Source organism: Loxodonta africana, chromosome 8 (genome assembly GCF_030014295.1).
Source record: "Loxodonta africana isolate mLoxAfr1 chromosome 8, mLoxAfr1.hap2, whole genome shotgun sequence".
NCBI classification, from domain to species: Eukaryota; Metazoa; Chordata; class Mammalia; order Proboscidea; family Elephantidae; genus Loxodonta; species Loxodonta africana.
Window position 1 is genome coordinate 16,185,650 of NC_087349.1, and position 17,055 is coordinate 16,202,704.

The 17,055-nt window shown below is 40.2% G+C and overlaps 1 protein-coding gene across 6 annotated transcripts in view; it reads right to left on the reverse strand.

Annotated features, from left to right (window-relative positions):
* EXOC4 (exocyst complex component 4) overlaps nucleotides 1-17,055 on the reverse strand; it is an 831,013-nt gene that overhangs the window by 695,645 nt on the left and 118,313 nt on the right. For all 6 annotated transcript variants that reach the window (XM_003420870.4, XM_064289703.1, XM_010600447.3 and 3 more), the window contains exon 7: nucleotides 5,998-6,172. In XM_003420870.4, the coding sequence (XP_003420918.1) occupies nucleotides 5,998-6,172 (175 nt within the window). The remainder of the gene's footprint in view (nucleotides 1-5,997; nucleotides 6,173-17,055) is intronic.

Below are 17,055 nucleotides of genomic sequence, written 5' to 3' on the forward strand. Positions count from 1 at the left end.
GTATTTTCTGGGTAGGGCTCTCCTGAGTTACCACCCTGAACTACTACACTGAATTTAATGGGAAACATATACCCTTGCAGGCCGCCCTTCACTTCACCAGAGTGAGCTCTCTGACAGCAATGTCTATCTTGTGTTCATCTTTATTCCCCAGTACCTAGCACACAGTTGATTCCAAAAATTTAACACTAACCTATCATTACAAATATCTGTCATATTAGAAACTACGATGGCAGGTCAATTCTATCATTTTATACATTTTCTGAAAAGGTTCCCAAAAAGTTTATAAATGCCTTTCTTCCTTTTTGTTTTCCTTTACCATCCCCCATCAAAACCTGTGTTGCTTATTGCATTATTAGACAATAACTCAAGTAATATCATTGAGAATCTTCATTAGCCTACAGAACAGCTTCCCTAATTTAGCCTCTACCCTCTCCATTCACCTCTTTACACTGCTACCATGTATCCTCCTTCATCTCATCACACCCCTCATCAAAACTCCCGATGGCCCGTTATTACCTAAAGCAAAGGTCCTCAAACTTCAGTGTGCATCAGAATCACCCAGCGGGCTTATCAACACACAGGATGTAGGACCCCAGGCCCCAGAGTTTCTAATTCAGTAGGTAGGAAGTGGGAATGAAATTCTGCATTTTTGTTATGCTCCCAGGTAATGCCCTGGTGGCGCAACGGTTAAGTGCTTGTTGCTAACCAAAAGGTTGGTGGTGGTTCAAACCCACCAGCGCCTGAGAGAGAAACTCCTGGCAATCTCCTTCCATAAATATTACAGCCAAGAAAGCCCTAAGGGGAATTTCTACTCTGTCACAGGGGGTCGCTATGAGTCATCATCGACTCAACAGCACCCAACAACAAACAACAACGCTGATGCTGGTGGTCCAGGAAACATACTTTGAGAACCACTGGCCCAAAGCAAAGGTTCTCAAAGACAGATCCTAAGCAAATACATCAGAATCACCTTAAAAAGCTTAAAAACAAAGAATCAAGTCCTTATCCATAGAGATTCTCCTTCAGGAGGCCTGGGATGGGGCTAGGAATGGTGCCATATTCAGTAAATCTAATACGTAGGCAGCTTCGAAAGCCATTAGTCTAAAAAAAAAAAAAATGGCGAACCCCTTGCTGTTGTTAGGTGTAGAGCCTAATACTACTCAATTACATGTAACAAGAAAGAAACTCGAGGGAGTTGGAAAAGACAGAAACTTAAAAACAATCTTTAAATATTGAGATGAACCTCTTATTTAAAAATGCTTTCATCTCAAATCTGTGAATTAATAATAAATATTAGTAGACTAGGTAGTTATAAAACAACATAGATTAATTCAGGACATTATTACGTCATTCTTCCAAAACATATATGTGAAAAAAAAAGATGGGGACAAAAAAAACTGATAAGTAGGAGGGAGAGAAAGAACAGAGGAAGAGAGAGAGGTAAAAGGCAAAGAATGTTGCCGTATCTTAACCTCAAACCAATTAAACACAAACATGAAGTCAGCTGTTATTTCTATGGCAGACCTCTCACCTGTCTTACTGGATCGGTGTCATATTCTGTATTTATGACATAGCTATGACAGCATGCATTAACATGAAATAGCAAAAGTATTGTCGAGTGTATGATCTGGGGGCTACAAGTTACTAAAAGATACAACACATAATTTATACCTCATTCTTTAGTATCTTAGGCACATCTTGTTTACCTTCTCTTAACTGTAAAATTTCCAACATCGATATTGAAGAAAACTAAGGTAATGAAGACCACGGATCCACAATAAAAATAAGCCATTTCCAGGAAATACGTGAGTGGTCGCCTAGGGCTGTAGGGCAGTGGGAAGCAACAGGGATTGACTGTTAATGGGCACCAGTTTCCATGTGAAGTGACTAAAGTGTTCTATAATTATATTATGGTGTTAACAAAATGCTGAAAGATTTTATTTCTGTGTACTGGAATAACAGCTACTCTTTTCTTTTTGGTCATCTGTATTTTCGGTAATGATTATAAGTTGCTTGTGTAATAAAAAATAAAAAGAAATGATATTATGGTGATGGTTGCACAACTCCACGTAAGTATGCTAAAAGCTATTGAATTCTATGTTAAACATATGAACTTTACAGTATGTAACTATATCTCAATAAAGCTGTTTTAAAAAATAATGTCATTCCATACCATGAAGATAGGAGCCCCAAATCACTCATTAGAAACCACATGTATGAAAGGGATAGTCCATCTTCATTATCTGAGGATTCCATATTAGTGAATTCGCCTGTTCACTAAAATTTATTTCTAACTTCAAAATTGATACTTGCAGCCCTTTCGTGATCATCTGAGAACTCATGCATGGGTTGGCGCACATCCCCAGCTGAGGTGGGACAAGACTGGCTTAAAACAAACAAAAAAAAATCCATTACCACTGAGCTGTTTCTGCCTCAAAACAACCCTATAGAACAGAGTAGAGCTGCCCCCATACAGTTTCCAAGGAGCGCCTGGTGGATTTGAACTGCCGACCTTTGGGATGGCAGCCATAGCATTTAACGACTATGCCACCAAGTTTCCAAGGCTGGCTTGGTATTCACTAGTTCAGTGTTCACAGGGACTTTATAGAACATAACCACTGTGAAGAACATGAATCCACTGGATAACTCCTTCAAAAAGCCAGAAACACATGTTAAATTTTTTAGATTTTAGCTATTAAATATCTGATGGAACCTAAAGCGCCTTAGTTTATTATAATCATTTTTAATATGAGATCACAGGTTTTGCTTTCAAATGCCTGGGAATTATATACATTTGACAAATCCAAATAAATATTTACCAGGAAGACAGAATATCTTACTTTGTTCATAACCATAATAAATTCTTCACAATAGCATTAGAAATAGGGACCTACTACTATGTTAAAAACTTGTTTTGAGTTTAGAACATTAGTTCAAATTAGGAAACCCTGGTGGCGCAGAGGTTAAGAGCTACAGCTGCTAACCAAAAGGTCAGCAGTTCAAATTAGCCAAATATCAGTGACCATAAGAACATACTCAGAAATTATAACCTTGTCAGAGTCAGACTCTGCTCCTTCGGTTCATGATCCTTTCTTTGGCTGTATGAAATCTAACTGATGAATTTCTCATTTCACTTATTCATTTCTATTGACTTTTACCCTCCAAGTTATGAGTCACATTTTCCTGCTTTTGCACAAGTACAATAATTACCTGCTGGACACTGTGAATGCTATGTTTTTGAGACTCTGATTTATGCTGTCTTCTTTAGAGTGAATTTTTCATTGGCAAGCAGTAAATTTATGGGTGGATCAGGCTCATACTTCAGAGACTTTGTTCTGAGGAACCCTCACTCCAGGCCTAAAAAACCAAACCAGACTCACTGCCATTGAGGTGATTGTGACCCACAGTAACCCTGTAGGACAGAGTAGAACTGCCCCATAGGGTTTCCAAGACTGTAATCTTTATGGAAGCAGACTGACACATCTTTTTCCTATGGAGCGGCTGGTGGGTTCAAACAACCAACCTTCTGGTTTAGCAGCTAAGCACTCAGCCATGGCACCACCACGGCTCCTACTCTAGGTCTAGATCACCCCTATTCCTAAGGAATGACCTTTTTGAGATCAGAGCTGAAAGCATAGGACGTTCACCAAGTTCTCTTCCCAGTGGTCTGAACTCTAACATTTCCCAGCATTATGCAACTTCCAGAACCTCCACCAGCTCAGAATCCTCCAGCAGGTCTTGTGGCCTGGCCCATGCAGCTTAGTATTTGACCAAAAGCACAATGGGGCTCTGAAGATTTCTGGGGCACCCGCTCTGTGCAAAGGAGCCCTGGTGGCACAATAGTTAAGCACTCAGCTGCTAACCAAAAGTTCGGCGGTTCGAACCCCCCGGCCACTGCAAAAGAGAAAAGACCTGGCAATCTGTTGCCATAAAGATTACAGTCTAGGAAACTGTATGGGGAAGTTTTGCACTGTCATATACGGTCACTATGAGTCAGAATTGACTTGACAGTACACAACAACAAACAACATCTCTGTGCAACTGCCTTCTCTCCAGTTCCCTAATCCACAAATCCCAGCCCCTCCACGGCTCTGAACTTCCATCTCTGTCTCCACTGCCCAGGGAAGCCTCTGCAGCCTTTGTGTTGATATCACTTCCCTTCGCCATGGTTTGAAAGTGCCTCCAAGCAGGACACTGGGATGAACGTGGAGCTCACCTCAGGTATTTCCCATCTCTCAAGGATTATAGCCGTGTTGTCTGGAAACAGCTGCTTCATATACTCCATCTGGTTTAATATTCACTTACAGGAGGATCATCATTGCTTATCATCACTTCCAAAAGCTGAGGTCCCTGATACTAATTAATTTTTAAATAACTTTAAAATCCATTATATTATTTCATTCTTAATATAAACATATGATGTGAAAGGCACATATCACTTCCATTTGACAGATGAGTAAGCCAAGATACAAGGAAGTTGAACAACCAGCCTCCAAGCCACAAGGATAAGTTTATTCACTATGTAAACATTCATCAAGCGCCTAGTACAGGCACATGATTATTGGCATAGCAGTAAACAAAACTCGGGGAATATAGTTCGACCTGTGCTACAAGCCAGTTCAAACCAGCTGAGTCATGGCTGACAAAGTAAAATTAGAACAGCTCTTAAGCTTTAAAATTTGGGTGATCCAGAACAATAATCGTAATGGGAAAAATTATGGGTTGAAGTCCTGGAATGGGAGACTTGGAAGAGGTGTAGTGAGCCCTTTCAGGAGCCTGATGTGGGAGGCTGGATTACTGCCAGGACTGTGGAAAGCAACACACATACAAAGCAGCATGCTAGGCTGCCATCTTTGAGCAGGGCACCATTGTTCCCGACTCTGCTCAAAATGCAATGGGCAAGAAAACCGGTTGCTATGCAATGCATAAGCTACTGTTGTTTTCTAACAGGGAGGCAGTTTCCAGCAGGGCTTCGACCCATAATTTTTCCAGTTCTGGTTATTCTTCCACTTCACTCAAATTTTGAAAGTTTGGGTCTGTTCCAGTTTTGCTTCCTTGGCCATGGCTGAACTGCAAAAAACCAGGTCAAAGACCTGGTTCCAACCCACATTTCTCTATTGAGTCATCAACAAAGCACCCAGACTGTACCAAAAAATGTCTAATGACTGAATAACCAAGAATCAATCATTCAAGCCACCAGGGGCACGTTATACTCTCAGAAATAACTGCAATTTACATTCCTGATTTATTTTTTCCTGCAAAGACTCTCCCATTTGCCATGCAAGTAATTTCATTCCTACATAGTTACATTTTTCAATTCCCTACCTATACTTAATTTTTTTCATATTAGTCGGGACTAGCTAACCAAGTCACCTCTGTTCAGCTATGTCGAACTTGCTTCAGCTAATTCTTAATTGTATTCCTAACTTCTCACTGGCCAAATCAAATATATTCTCCTGGCACTTAGAGAGAAAATCTAATACAATTTCTAAATTCTATCTCAGCAACTTCATACCAAACAGTAACATCATTCCTCCATAGAGTGAATTACTCACAGTGATCCATTTATACCTTATAGATTTAGTCTTATGTTCTTGACCTGTTATTTAACCCAATATATGCAAAAGTAGACAGCTGGCAAATGGCCAATAAAATTAAGCTACATACACATTTAAAAAATGGTGTTTAAGAACACTGTAGTATTTACTACCTTAGTACATAACTAACTCCACTTACAAGAGACAAACCAAATACTGTAACATCACCGCTAGCTACACATTGAGAATCTATCCCTATTTATAAAGTTTGGCCAAAAAAAAAAAAAAAAGAGTTCATTAAAAAGTCTTTTTAAGATGTCTGGTAGAAGTTCACAATATCAACAGCATCTCCTTTAAATGAAAGCATTAGTTTCTTAACCTGTTTATGATTCTTAGGTATTGTTTTTTATTATGTGATGTTATTCTGAGTCAACATGACATCCTTTACCAAGGGCCTTACCTGCAGGACATCTTGGATCTTCACCCACACGTCTGCCATGTCATACAATTTGATCTCTTCCTGCTGAGTCAGGGAAGGCCCAACAGTCTGCTGCAGATATCCCAGGACCACAGAGTGTGCAGCAGCAACAGCATTGAACTTGTCAAACAGTAACTCCAGCAGTTCCAGAAGTAACCTTGTGGTAAAAAAACAATAGTAATAATAACAAATGAATAAAATTTATATTCACACACATATATACAGTTTATACTGGACTCCAAAAAAAAAAAAAGCTAAAGGTCAGTACCATACTGTGATGTCAAACATTAGCATAAATGGTAGATCTGATTTCAAACAGTTGTATGATCTAAGCAACTTTCCTTACCTTATCTTAGCCTGTTTCCTCCGCTATAAAATCCAAATAATACAAAAATTTAAAATTCTATTGTAAAGAACCTAGACCAGCAATAGCAGCTCAATAAACATTTGTTTCTTTTTTAACATATTTCAGTGATTACAATACTACTATAAGGTATTCATTCGGCAGTTTCTTCAAGGAATTCAGAACATTTTTCAGACAACCGTTCAGATGTGTTACAGAGAATATGCTATTCCCCGACTATAAATTGGGCAATATGGTAAGGACACTAAGGACTCTTAGTCATGAAAAGCTGTGCTTACTACCACTCGAAGCCTCCAGTAATTTAAGCCCAGTGCCATCGAGTCGATTCCGACTCATAGCGACCCTATAGGACAGAGTAGAACTGCCCCACAGTTTCCAAGGCCTAAGTTCCTGAAAAAACTGCACACGTGCCAAGCAGTCTGACTTTCACCACAGGCAGTATCGGCATTATCTCATCCATCATAGTCAGATATGCTGGACACATAGTATTACATCGATTTTATAGACTCAAGGACACAAAATGAGGTTGAAAGGGAGCTGGGCCTAGAACAAATGCTGACTTTCAGGTCAGTGCAGTTGCCCCCTACCTCTCACTACAGTTCGGGAATGTAGATGTGTATTTGGAGATAGCTCCGAGCTTTCTGCCATGGATGCAAATTAATCTCTCTGCCGCTGAGCCTTCCTGCATCACGGATCACCTGGCTGGAATCGTCCCTTTCCTCTGAACGCGCACAGGACTTGGCCCCACCTTTAAGGAGCTGCTCACTTTTATTAATATACATTCTAAATATTTTACCTTCCTTCTCCATTATTAGTCTTGAAGGGTCAGCACTGCGTAAGACACCTTTGTATACTTCAGAGCACTTAGGACAGTGATCACCAAATATTTGCTGAAGAGTTTAACGCATTTATTATGAACGACTATAGAAAATCTTGGAATGTGAATTTTATTGTATATTTTGTGGCTCTCGACTCATAGTTCCCCAAAAAATTTATAAGTCAATGCAGAAAGTAGAAAAGGAAAGCAAGATAGCTTGTCAGCTGTGCCAATTAACAAGATTTTACCCTCGTAAATAAGAGGTTATAACTACAATCTCATCCAAATATACAGCGTATTATCTATTCCTATGGCTTTCTTTTTTTATGGCTTCTTTACTGCCCAATTATTGTAATTAACATGCCAATGTGACAGCCCGTAACTACCTTACGATAAAACCCTAATATCTATTTGACGCTGTAAGTTAGACGAGACAGAATCAATAGATATTTAGGTAGTGCTCCCAGCCCTGAATGTGCATAATCTGAAAATTACACATTGGATCTGTACACAGGACCCATTCTGCCCCTTTGAATGACATTTTTAATTTTGTTATCTTTTAAAGGTCAGTTCATATTTACTCTCACATAGGCCTAAAATGCTTCTCCTTCCCCAACTGTGTTACCAGAGAACCTACCCAAGAATCAGCAGGGAGAAGAGCCAAGCACAGAAAGCTGCATCCAAACACAACAGCTGAAACAGTTAAATCAGTCGAAGCAACAATCTGTACGAAACTGGTATCTGGCATCACACAGGAAATCCTGGTGGCGTAGTGGTTAAGTGCTACAGCTGCTAACCAAAGGGTCGGCAGTTCAAATGTGCCAGGTGCTCCTTGGAAACTCTATGGGGCAGTTCTACTCTGTCCTATAGGGTCGCTATGAGTCAGAATCGACTCGATGGTATTGGGTTTGGTTTTTCGGTTTGGCATCACACAGAGTAAATAACTAAGTTAAAGTTCTACTTTTCAAATAAAGATTTATGCTGAGTTTGTAAGCCTATGGTTCCCAAATACCAATTCCAAACCATAATGTATTTTCCAGTGGCACAAAGCAAACTAAGAAAAAGAAGGACGATATACAGACTTTTCACAAAAGTAAATTTAGTTAAGTTTATACTCTTTGTACCCTTCTGGTAGGAAAATCACAGTTATTTTCTGTCATGATAGCAGTTATGTGGTCAAAAATCCTTACTCGACACAATTAAAACTTTATAACCTTATGCTATACCCCCACATTTGTTGGACTCAGATTGTTCCATGACATTCAGAAGCCTGGGGGCACACGGAGGGTAGTCCCCACTTCCAAATGGCATGACATTCCCGGTACAGTCCTACAAACCAGCAACAAGGCAGAAAACCCAGGGCCGCTGAGCTCCATGACTGCACACCCTGCCTCTCAGACGATGGTTACCTTGCCTAAGAGAGAGAGATTTAAAGTGAAGACAGAAATTTGGGGAAAGAAATATTGGGTTTAGATCTGGACATGAGAATTTTACGGTACTATGTCCTTGGGTACTGGGATATACAAATCTGGCGCTTAGGAGAGAGAATGGTTAAGTATTTGAGAGGATGAGATGACTCAGAGTAAGAAAAGCAATCAGGAAAGCAAGACAACATTGTAGGAAATAGCAGCACTGAAAAGCCGATCAGGAAGTGGCTAGGGGAAAAGCAGAAGCCATGAGGGAAAATTTTGGAAGACTAAGTAGAAGAAGGTATCAACAGAGTCAAAGGTTCCACGGAGGTCAGGTATGGTAAAGACAGAAATTTACAAGGAAGAGGTTCCAGTGACCTTGGCAAGACTGGTTTCAGCAAAGCACTGGAGACTGAGCTCTGCAGCGGGATGCGGACAGAATGGTTAACAGGAAAAAAGCAGCTGAAGTCAATCATGGGCTTTTCAAAGGCACACCATTCCTCACCAATACACACTTCTTAAAAAGGAGAAGGCTCTCTCTTGTGAATCAAAGAATAAGAGATTAAGGATCGCTCACATAAATAGGATATAAATCTGCACTAGTCTAGCCAATTTAAAGCTACAAGAAATAAACTGAAATATGTTGTTAATATTCATAGACACACTTCTACTGCATGCAACAGGCTAGACTGAGAAAACACTCATTTGCCTTTAGCGGCAGACACACACGAAGATGACCTAAACACACAAACCCCTCTACAATCCTTCTCTACCCCATCCCTACCAAAAAATATTAAGTAAATAAAAGAAGATAAAACATTAGAGTACAGTCAGCTCACTGGGCTAAATCCTGTTAGGCTCAAAGTTTTCACCACTGATCCAAAAGACAAAACAGCAGACAGGATCATTAAATTATTAGATGATTCTTTAAACTGAACTGAATTAGAAAAGGCTCTTATAGGAACTGGCTAAGAACTTAAGAAATGAGAATTTTAATTAATTGCAGTTTCTACCCCTCAGAAGAAATAATAATACACACTCACACGCACACACACCCCACTGGCTATTTCTAGAGTCACATAATAGGCAATAATATGCAATAAAGCAACACAATTAGTGAAAGAAAATATTAGCCTGGTATGCAAATGTGGCATGGTATAAAGCACTGGCATTAGAAACCTAGATTTCTCCTTCGGTGAGTACTGTCTAGGGTCTTAAAAGCCTGTGACTGGCCATCTAAGATACTCCATTGGTCTCATCCCTTAGGGAGCAACAGAGAATGAAGAAAACTAAAGACACAAGGGAAAGATTATTCCAAAGGACTAATGGACCACATCTACCACAGCCTCCACCAGGCAGTCCAGCACAACAAGATGGCGCCCAGCTACCACCACTGACTGCTCTGACAGGGATCACAATCGAGGGTCCCGGAACAAAATTCTAACTCACAAAACAAAAACCCAGACTTACTGGCCTGACAGAAACTGGAGAAACCCCGCAAGTATGGCTCCCGCACACCCTTTTAGCTCAATAATGAAGTCACTCCTGAGATGCACGCTTCACCCAAAGATTAAACAGGCTCGTGAAACAAAACAAGACTAAAGGGTCACACCAGCCCAGCAGCAAGGACTAGAAGGCAAGAGGAAACAGGAAAGTTGGTAATAGGAAACCCAAGGTCGAGAAGGGAGAGTGTTGATATGTCGTGGGGTCGTTAACCAACGTCATAAAACAATATGTGTACTGCTTAATGATAAACTAGTCTGTTCTATAAATCTTCATCTAAAGTAAAATAAAAATAAATAAATAAAGTGGCTTATTCTAAATTGAAAAAAAAAAAAGAAACCTCAATTTCAATACCAACTCCACAGAAATAGTCATGGGATTTTCTATATGTCACGGGACTTCACTGAATCTCAGGTTCCTCAGTTACAAATTTCTTCAATCACAATTTCTTAATCACAAATTCACTGTGAGGATTAAATGCAAAAATGTACTTGAACACATACTAAAAAAAAAAAAACAAAGAGTACATTGTTTTCTGTACCGTCAACGCTTCCTGTCTAGAGGGAAGAAAAGGGAGATGAGAGCACTGCAGACGGGCCTACTTCACTCCACTGCTGCTGCTACTCGGCTAAGCAGGCCACATCACCTCCCCAGATATAAACACCACCCCCACACTAGTCTCCCTTCTTCCAGTCCCTCTAGACTCTAAACTCGTTGAGGGTAAGAAATGTGTCTGCCTGATCACTGTATTCCAGTATTTGTTAATGCCCAGCATATAAAATAAAAAAGTACTTGCTGAATGAAAGAATGAGCTCCAGCAGAATGGGACAGATGGGGGCCTGATTATGAATAGTGGTGAGGAAATAAGGGTTAAAGATGATAATCTCCTGGTTTTAGAAACCCACAATAAAAAAAAATATTTCACATAAGCTACCCTTTCAAAAAGGTAACCTTATCAACCCAAACATGAGAACATAAAGAAGCTGTAAACTCTATGCAGAGCTAACTTTAATACTGCAACAAAATCTATTTTAAATAAGAAACAGGAATATGTTAAGATGAAAAACTATTTATTCTTTAAATGCACATCCAATTACCTGGCAGTTTCTACGAAAAGCTTTCTTATAGGTGTAAGCAAACTGTGAGTTATTCTCCTAGATCTTTGACTAACCTCCCATCTTTACTAGCTGTCCCTACTCTTCTTCAAGTGCCATCAAAGGGAAGAAAAAAAAAAAAGGGCAGAGGCATAAGAAGAAGAAAATGCCAAGGAATAGTCAAAGTTGCCCAAGGCAAGAAGAGCCTATGGTGTAAAGCTACATCATCAAGCTATGAAAATGTTCAATATTTAAGGTGAGATAAAACTATCTGAATCTAAATTTAACATCCAGGAAACCCTGAATTAGTCATTTGGCTGGAAAACCCATGTCTGCAGCCAAGAAGCTGCCTTACTTGGTCACAAAGCAAAGACACCCACAAAGCAGAAAATCAGTTCTATTCTACCTCTCATATGCTGAGACCTTAATATCAGGGTTCTGTATTTCCCCACTGACAAACGCAATGACCCCAGAATATTTTCCTACTCCTATGCCCTAAAAGGTAAGAAAATACTGAGTTCTGAGCTTAGGTTTTACATGAAATATCAAAAGAAACTGATCACCAATTATTTCATATCAAAATGGTCTTAGCATTACCTGCCTAGACTTCACATGTTTTCTTCATATGCTTAGCTGAGCTGCTATTTTTCATTTCAAACAGGTCAAAGGTCCCGTTTAATCTTCCACGTTATCTAATACCTCCTTCTGAGGGGACAGTGGTAAGTTTCACCACTTCTTAATAACGGTCTTCATGTAAAAAGAAGTTACTATTTGAAGAGCACTGACTAATTCTCTATCTGTACTATGAAAAGAACAGGAAAAAAATTATTAGCAATATCGAATGAAGCACAGCGAAAATAAAAAAAAACACTTGGCTAGATCCTGGCTCTAGTCACTTCCGTCCTTGTTAAGTTGGGCTCAGCTCCTGGATTCTAAAGAGAGGACCTCTAATGACCTTCCAGTTCTGAAATCTGTCAAGTTAGAGACTAAGAAAATAAACCCAGGACCTCTTTCCTGAATTAACATATTAGTGTTATTCTTTCTAAAATCTTTCTCCCGTTACAACAACAATAGGTGATCACAGCAGAACACTGGAAAAATTATCCATAAATCTACTTTCCTGAGATAACCAAAGTTGAGATTTCAGGTGGATATTCCTAGTACTTGACCAGTCGAGTTGCCATCAAGGTGACTCCAACTCATGGCAGTCCCATCCGTGTTACAGTAGGACTGTGGTCCAGAGGGTTTTCAGCAGCTAATTTTTCAGAAGTAAATCACCAGGCCTTTCTTCCGAGGAACCTCTGAGTGGACTCTCGAACCTCCAATCTTTCAGTTAGTAGTCAAGCATGTTAACCATCTGCACTACCCAGGGACTCCTCTTAGTACTTCTTATTGTTGCTGTTAGGTGCTGTTGAGTCAGCTCTGACTCATAGCAACCCTATGCACAACAGAACAAAACACTGCCTGGTCCTGTGCCATCTTTACATTCCTTATGCTTCAGCTCATTGCTGCAGCCACCCTGTCAATCCACCTTGTTGAGGGTCTTCCTCTTTTCCATTGGCACTACACTTTGCCGAGCATGATGTCCTTCTCCAGGGACTCATCCCTCCTGAAAACATGTCTGAAGTATGTAAGACGCAGTTTCACCATCCTTGCTTCTAAGAAACATTCTGGTTGTACTTCTTCTAGGACAGATTTGTTCATTCTTTTGGCAGTCCATGGTATATTCAATATTCTTCACCAACACCACAATTCAAAGGCGTCAACTCTTCTTTGGTCTTTCTTATTCGCTTTCACATTCATGTGATGCGATTGCAAATACCATGACTTGGGTCAGGCGCACCTTAGTCTTCAAGGTGACATCTTTGCTTTCCGACATTTTAAAGAGGTCCTTTGCAGCAGATTTACCCAGTGCAATGCATCTTTTGATTTCTTGACTGCTGCTTCCATGGCTGTTGACTGTGGATCCAAGTAAAATGAAATATTTGACAACTTCAATCTTTTCTCCATTTATCATGATGGTGCTCATTGGTCCAGTTGTGAGGATTTTTGTTTTCTTTATGTTGAGGTGTAATCCATACTGAAGGCTGTGGTCTTTGATCTTCATCAGTAAGTGCTTCGAGTCCTCTTCACTTTCAGCAAGCAAGCTTGTGTCATCTGCATAACGCAGGTTGTTAATAAATCTTCCTCCAATCCTGATGCCCCGTTCTTCTACATATAATCCAGCTTCTCCAATTATTTGCTCAGCATACAAATTGAATAGGTATGGTGGAAGGACACAACCCTGACACACACCTTTCCTGACTTTAAACCAATCAGTATCCCCTTGTTCTGTCTGAACAACTGCCTCTTGATCTATGTAAAGGTTCCTCATGAGTACAATTAACTGTTCTGGAATTCCCATTCTTCGCAATGTTATCCATAATTTGTTACGACACACACAGTTGAATGCCTTTGCGTAGTCAATAAAACATAGGTAAACATCCTTCTGGTATTCTCTGCTTTCAGCCAGGATCCATCTGACATCACCACTGATATCCCTGGTTCCATGTCCTCTTCTGAAACCAGCCTGAGTTTCTGGCAGTTCCCTGTCGACATACTGCTGCAGCCATTTTTGAATGATCTTCAGCAAAATTTTGCTTGCCTGTGATATTAACGATATTGTTCTATAATTTCCACATCCGGCTGGATCACCTTTCTTGGGAATAGGCATAAATGTGGATCTCTTCCAGTCAGTTGGCCAGGAAGCTGTCTTCCATATTTCTCGGCATAGACGAAGGAGCACCTCCAGCTCTGCATCGGTTTGTTGAAACATCTCAACTAATATTCCATCAATTCTCGGAGCTTCATTTTTCACCAATGCCTTCAGAGCAGCTTGGACTTCTTCCTTTAGTACCATTGGTTCCTGATCATATGCTACCTCTTGAAATGCTTGAACATCAACTAATTCCTTTTGGTATAATGAGTCTGTATATTCCTTCCATCTTCTTTTGATGCTTCCTGTGTCATTTAATATTTCCCCCATAGAATCCTTTACTATTGCAACTGGAGGCTTGAATTTTTTTCTCAGTTCTTTCAGCTTGAGAAACGCTGAGCATGTTCTTCCCTTTTGGTTTTCTATCTCCAGCTCTTTGCACATGTCATCACAATACTTTACTCTGCCTTCTCGAGCCACCCTTTGAAATCTTCTGTTCAGTTCTTTTACTTCATCATTTCTTCCTTTTGCTTTAGCTGCTCGACGTTCATGAGCAAGTTGCAGAGTCTCCTCTGACATCCATCTTGGTCTTTTCTTTCTTTTTTGTCTTTTCAGGGACCGCTTGCTTTCTTCCTGTATGATGTCCTTGATGTCATTCCACAACTCGTCTGGTCTTCGGTCACTAGTGTTCAATGCATCAAATCTATTCTTGAGACGGTCTCTAAATTCAGGTGGGATATACTCAAAGCTTTACTCCATCCACGTCATTAAGGTCGACTCTACTTTGAGGAGGCAGCTCTTCCCCAGTCATCTTTTGAGTGCCTTACAAACTGGGGGGCTCATCTTCCAGCACTATTTCAGACAATGTTCTGCTACTATTCATAAGGTTTTCACTGGCTAATGCTTTGCAGAAGTAGACTGCCAGGTCCTTCTTCCTAGTCTTAGTCTGGAAGCTCAGCTGAAACCCGTCCTCCATGGGTGACCCTGCTCGTATCTGGATACCACTGGCATAACTTCCAGCATCACAGCAACACTCAAGCCCCCAGAGTACGACAAATTGACACTTAGGTGTACATTATTCTAAGTACAAGAAGGTACAGGTCCCTAGATGAATGGTTTAGGTAACTAAGTCATCAGTTTGATTCTCAAGTGAGCTAATTAGGAGCCACTTCCTTTGTGACTGCTGACCACACTTCTTAACATGGCCAGCACTCTCTGAAAGGCTGGCCAATGATACAATGGGGTATGGATGGGAATGGATATGTCCGTGCAAATACATGTGAATGCCCTTCTCCTGAGGTAAAACAGGGCCGAGGGAATGAATTAGGAGTATTATCTTTATATAGGCCAGAAGGCAAGCTTACGTGGTAGAAAGGCACTCCTTGTCATTTTAATTCCAGCACCAACAAGCTTTGCAAACTGTCAAATCACTTCAGCGTTCATATTTCCCTGGGCAGATTTGGGATTCATGATAATGCCCCTACCTCAGATGAGGCCAGTGGTGGGGCTCACTCAGGTGAGATGCCAGATGGCAGGCTGGTTTGTGAAGCACAAGTGCTACAAAGCTGCAAAATTCTGTGATGTCTGTAATGTTACGAAGAGTGTTCTCAAACTCTAGCCTGCGTAAGACTCATCTAGAAAGCATGTTAGAGCAGAGTCCTGTGGGCCCTGCCCCGAGATTAATTACCCACCCCTCCACAGTCATCATGTGCATTTCTAACTCTCAAGTGGCATTTGTGCTGCTGATCCTTAGATCCCACTATGAGAGCTGAGATTAAATTTAAAAAAAAAAAAAAAATTCACTTCCTCTTATTAAATATTATCTTCTTTGCATCTCGTTCTTATCTGTCATTCAAAAACTTGGGCATTTAATCTGTGCCCACACTAAATCAGGCTGCAACTCCTACAGACTCAGAGCACAATCTGATTAGGGACTGTGACAAGGGGATGCATCAGGAGCTAGAGGAGCCAGAAGACAGGAAATACCATCTGAGATTAACACGAAGGTGCTGTAATCAGATCTGACACCATCCTCAAGCATCAGCAAGGTAGAATTTCACTTGACACAAATGTTTTTTGATTGTTTTTGCAATGAATAAGATTCCGTGTCAGTTGGAGCTTGGGGTACCTTTTGTACTATGATACCAATCAATATATGGTATACACGGATGGAGGCAGTTCCCACTGTCTGCCAAGTGAAGTGGCCTGGATACAGTACAAAGACTGCATAAGGTTACCAACAATCCACGAAATAGATTTTAGCTATTACCCTCTTAACTGTTCCACTCACTAGCTTGAACTTGCTGCAATATGTAAAACAAAAGAAATCAAAAGCAGATTATTTTTATTCTGCCAGATAGAAAACAAGCTCTAGGAAATGTAATATTGAGTAACATCTCTGGCCCATTCAGCGAAGGTTCCTTTCTCTGGAGACTATAACCAAAGAACAATATACAACCAGAAAAGCAACTGCCCAACTTCAAGTTTAGAGAAGAGCTACAAACATTACTGACATTATTCATTTACCTGATATGAAGCTAAAGGTGTCTTGGTTAGGCACTCGGCTGCTAACCGAAAGACTGGCAGTTCAAACCCACCAGCCACTCCACGGGAGAAAGGTGTGGCAATCTGCTTCCCTAAAGATTACAGCCTTGGAAGCCCTATGGGGCAGTTCTGCTGTATCCTATGAGTTGGCATCTACTCGACAGCAATGGGTTAGGTTTGGTATTTTTTATCAAGGTGCTATTATCAATTAATGTACTCAAGTCTTTCTAGAAAGTACATAGGTTTGGGACCAATACTACCTTCCACGGTAATGAAGCGTACATTTTAGTTAACAATTACAGTAATAAGTCCCATATGTAAAGAATTAATTCCTTTCATTTGTTCTAAAAATATTTCAGCAAAGCTGCAGGCGATAGATAAATCCTAGCTGAAGAATAGTAGAACTTCTTCTATAGGTCCTTGTTCATCCTATTCATACCCTTCAGTATTTAATAGTTGGGTGTATTTAAAGCATGTTCTCACTGATACATGTAATCAAAACTAGAGATTTAATCAAATGGAATCATAATCACGGAAGTTAAATTTACTTGCTTCCCGCTTGCTTTGATTCAAATTAACTACCATCTCAATTACATCGAGACCTTTCCTGATTC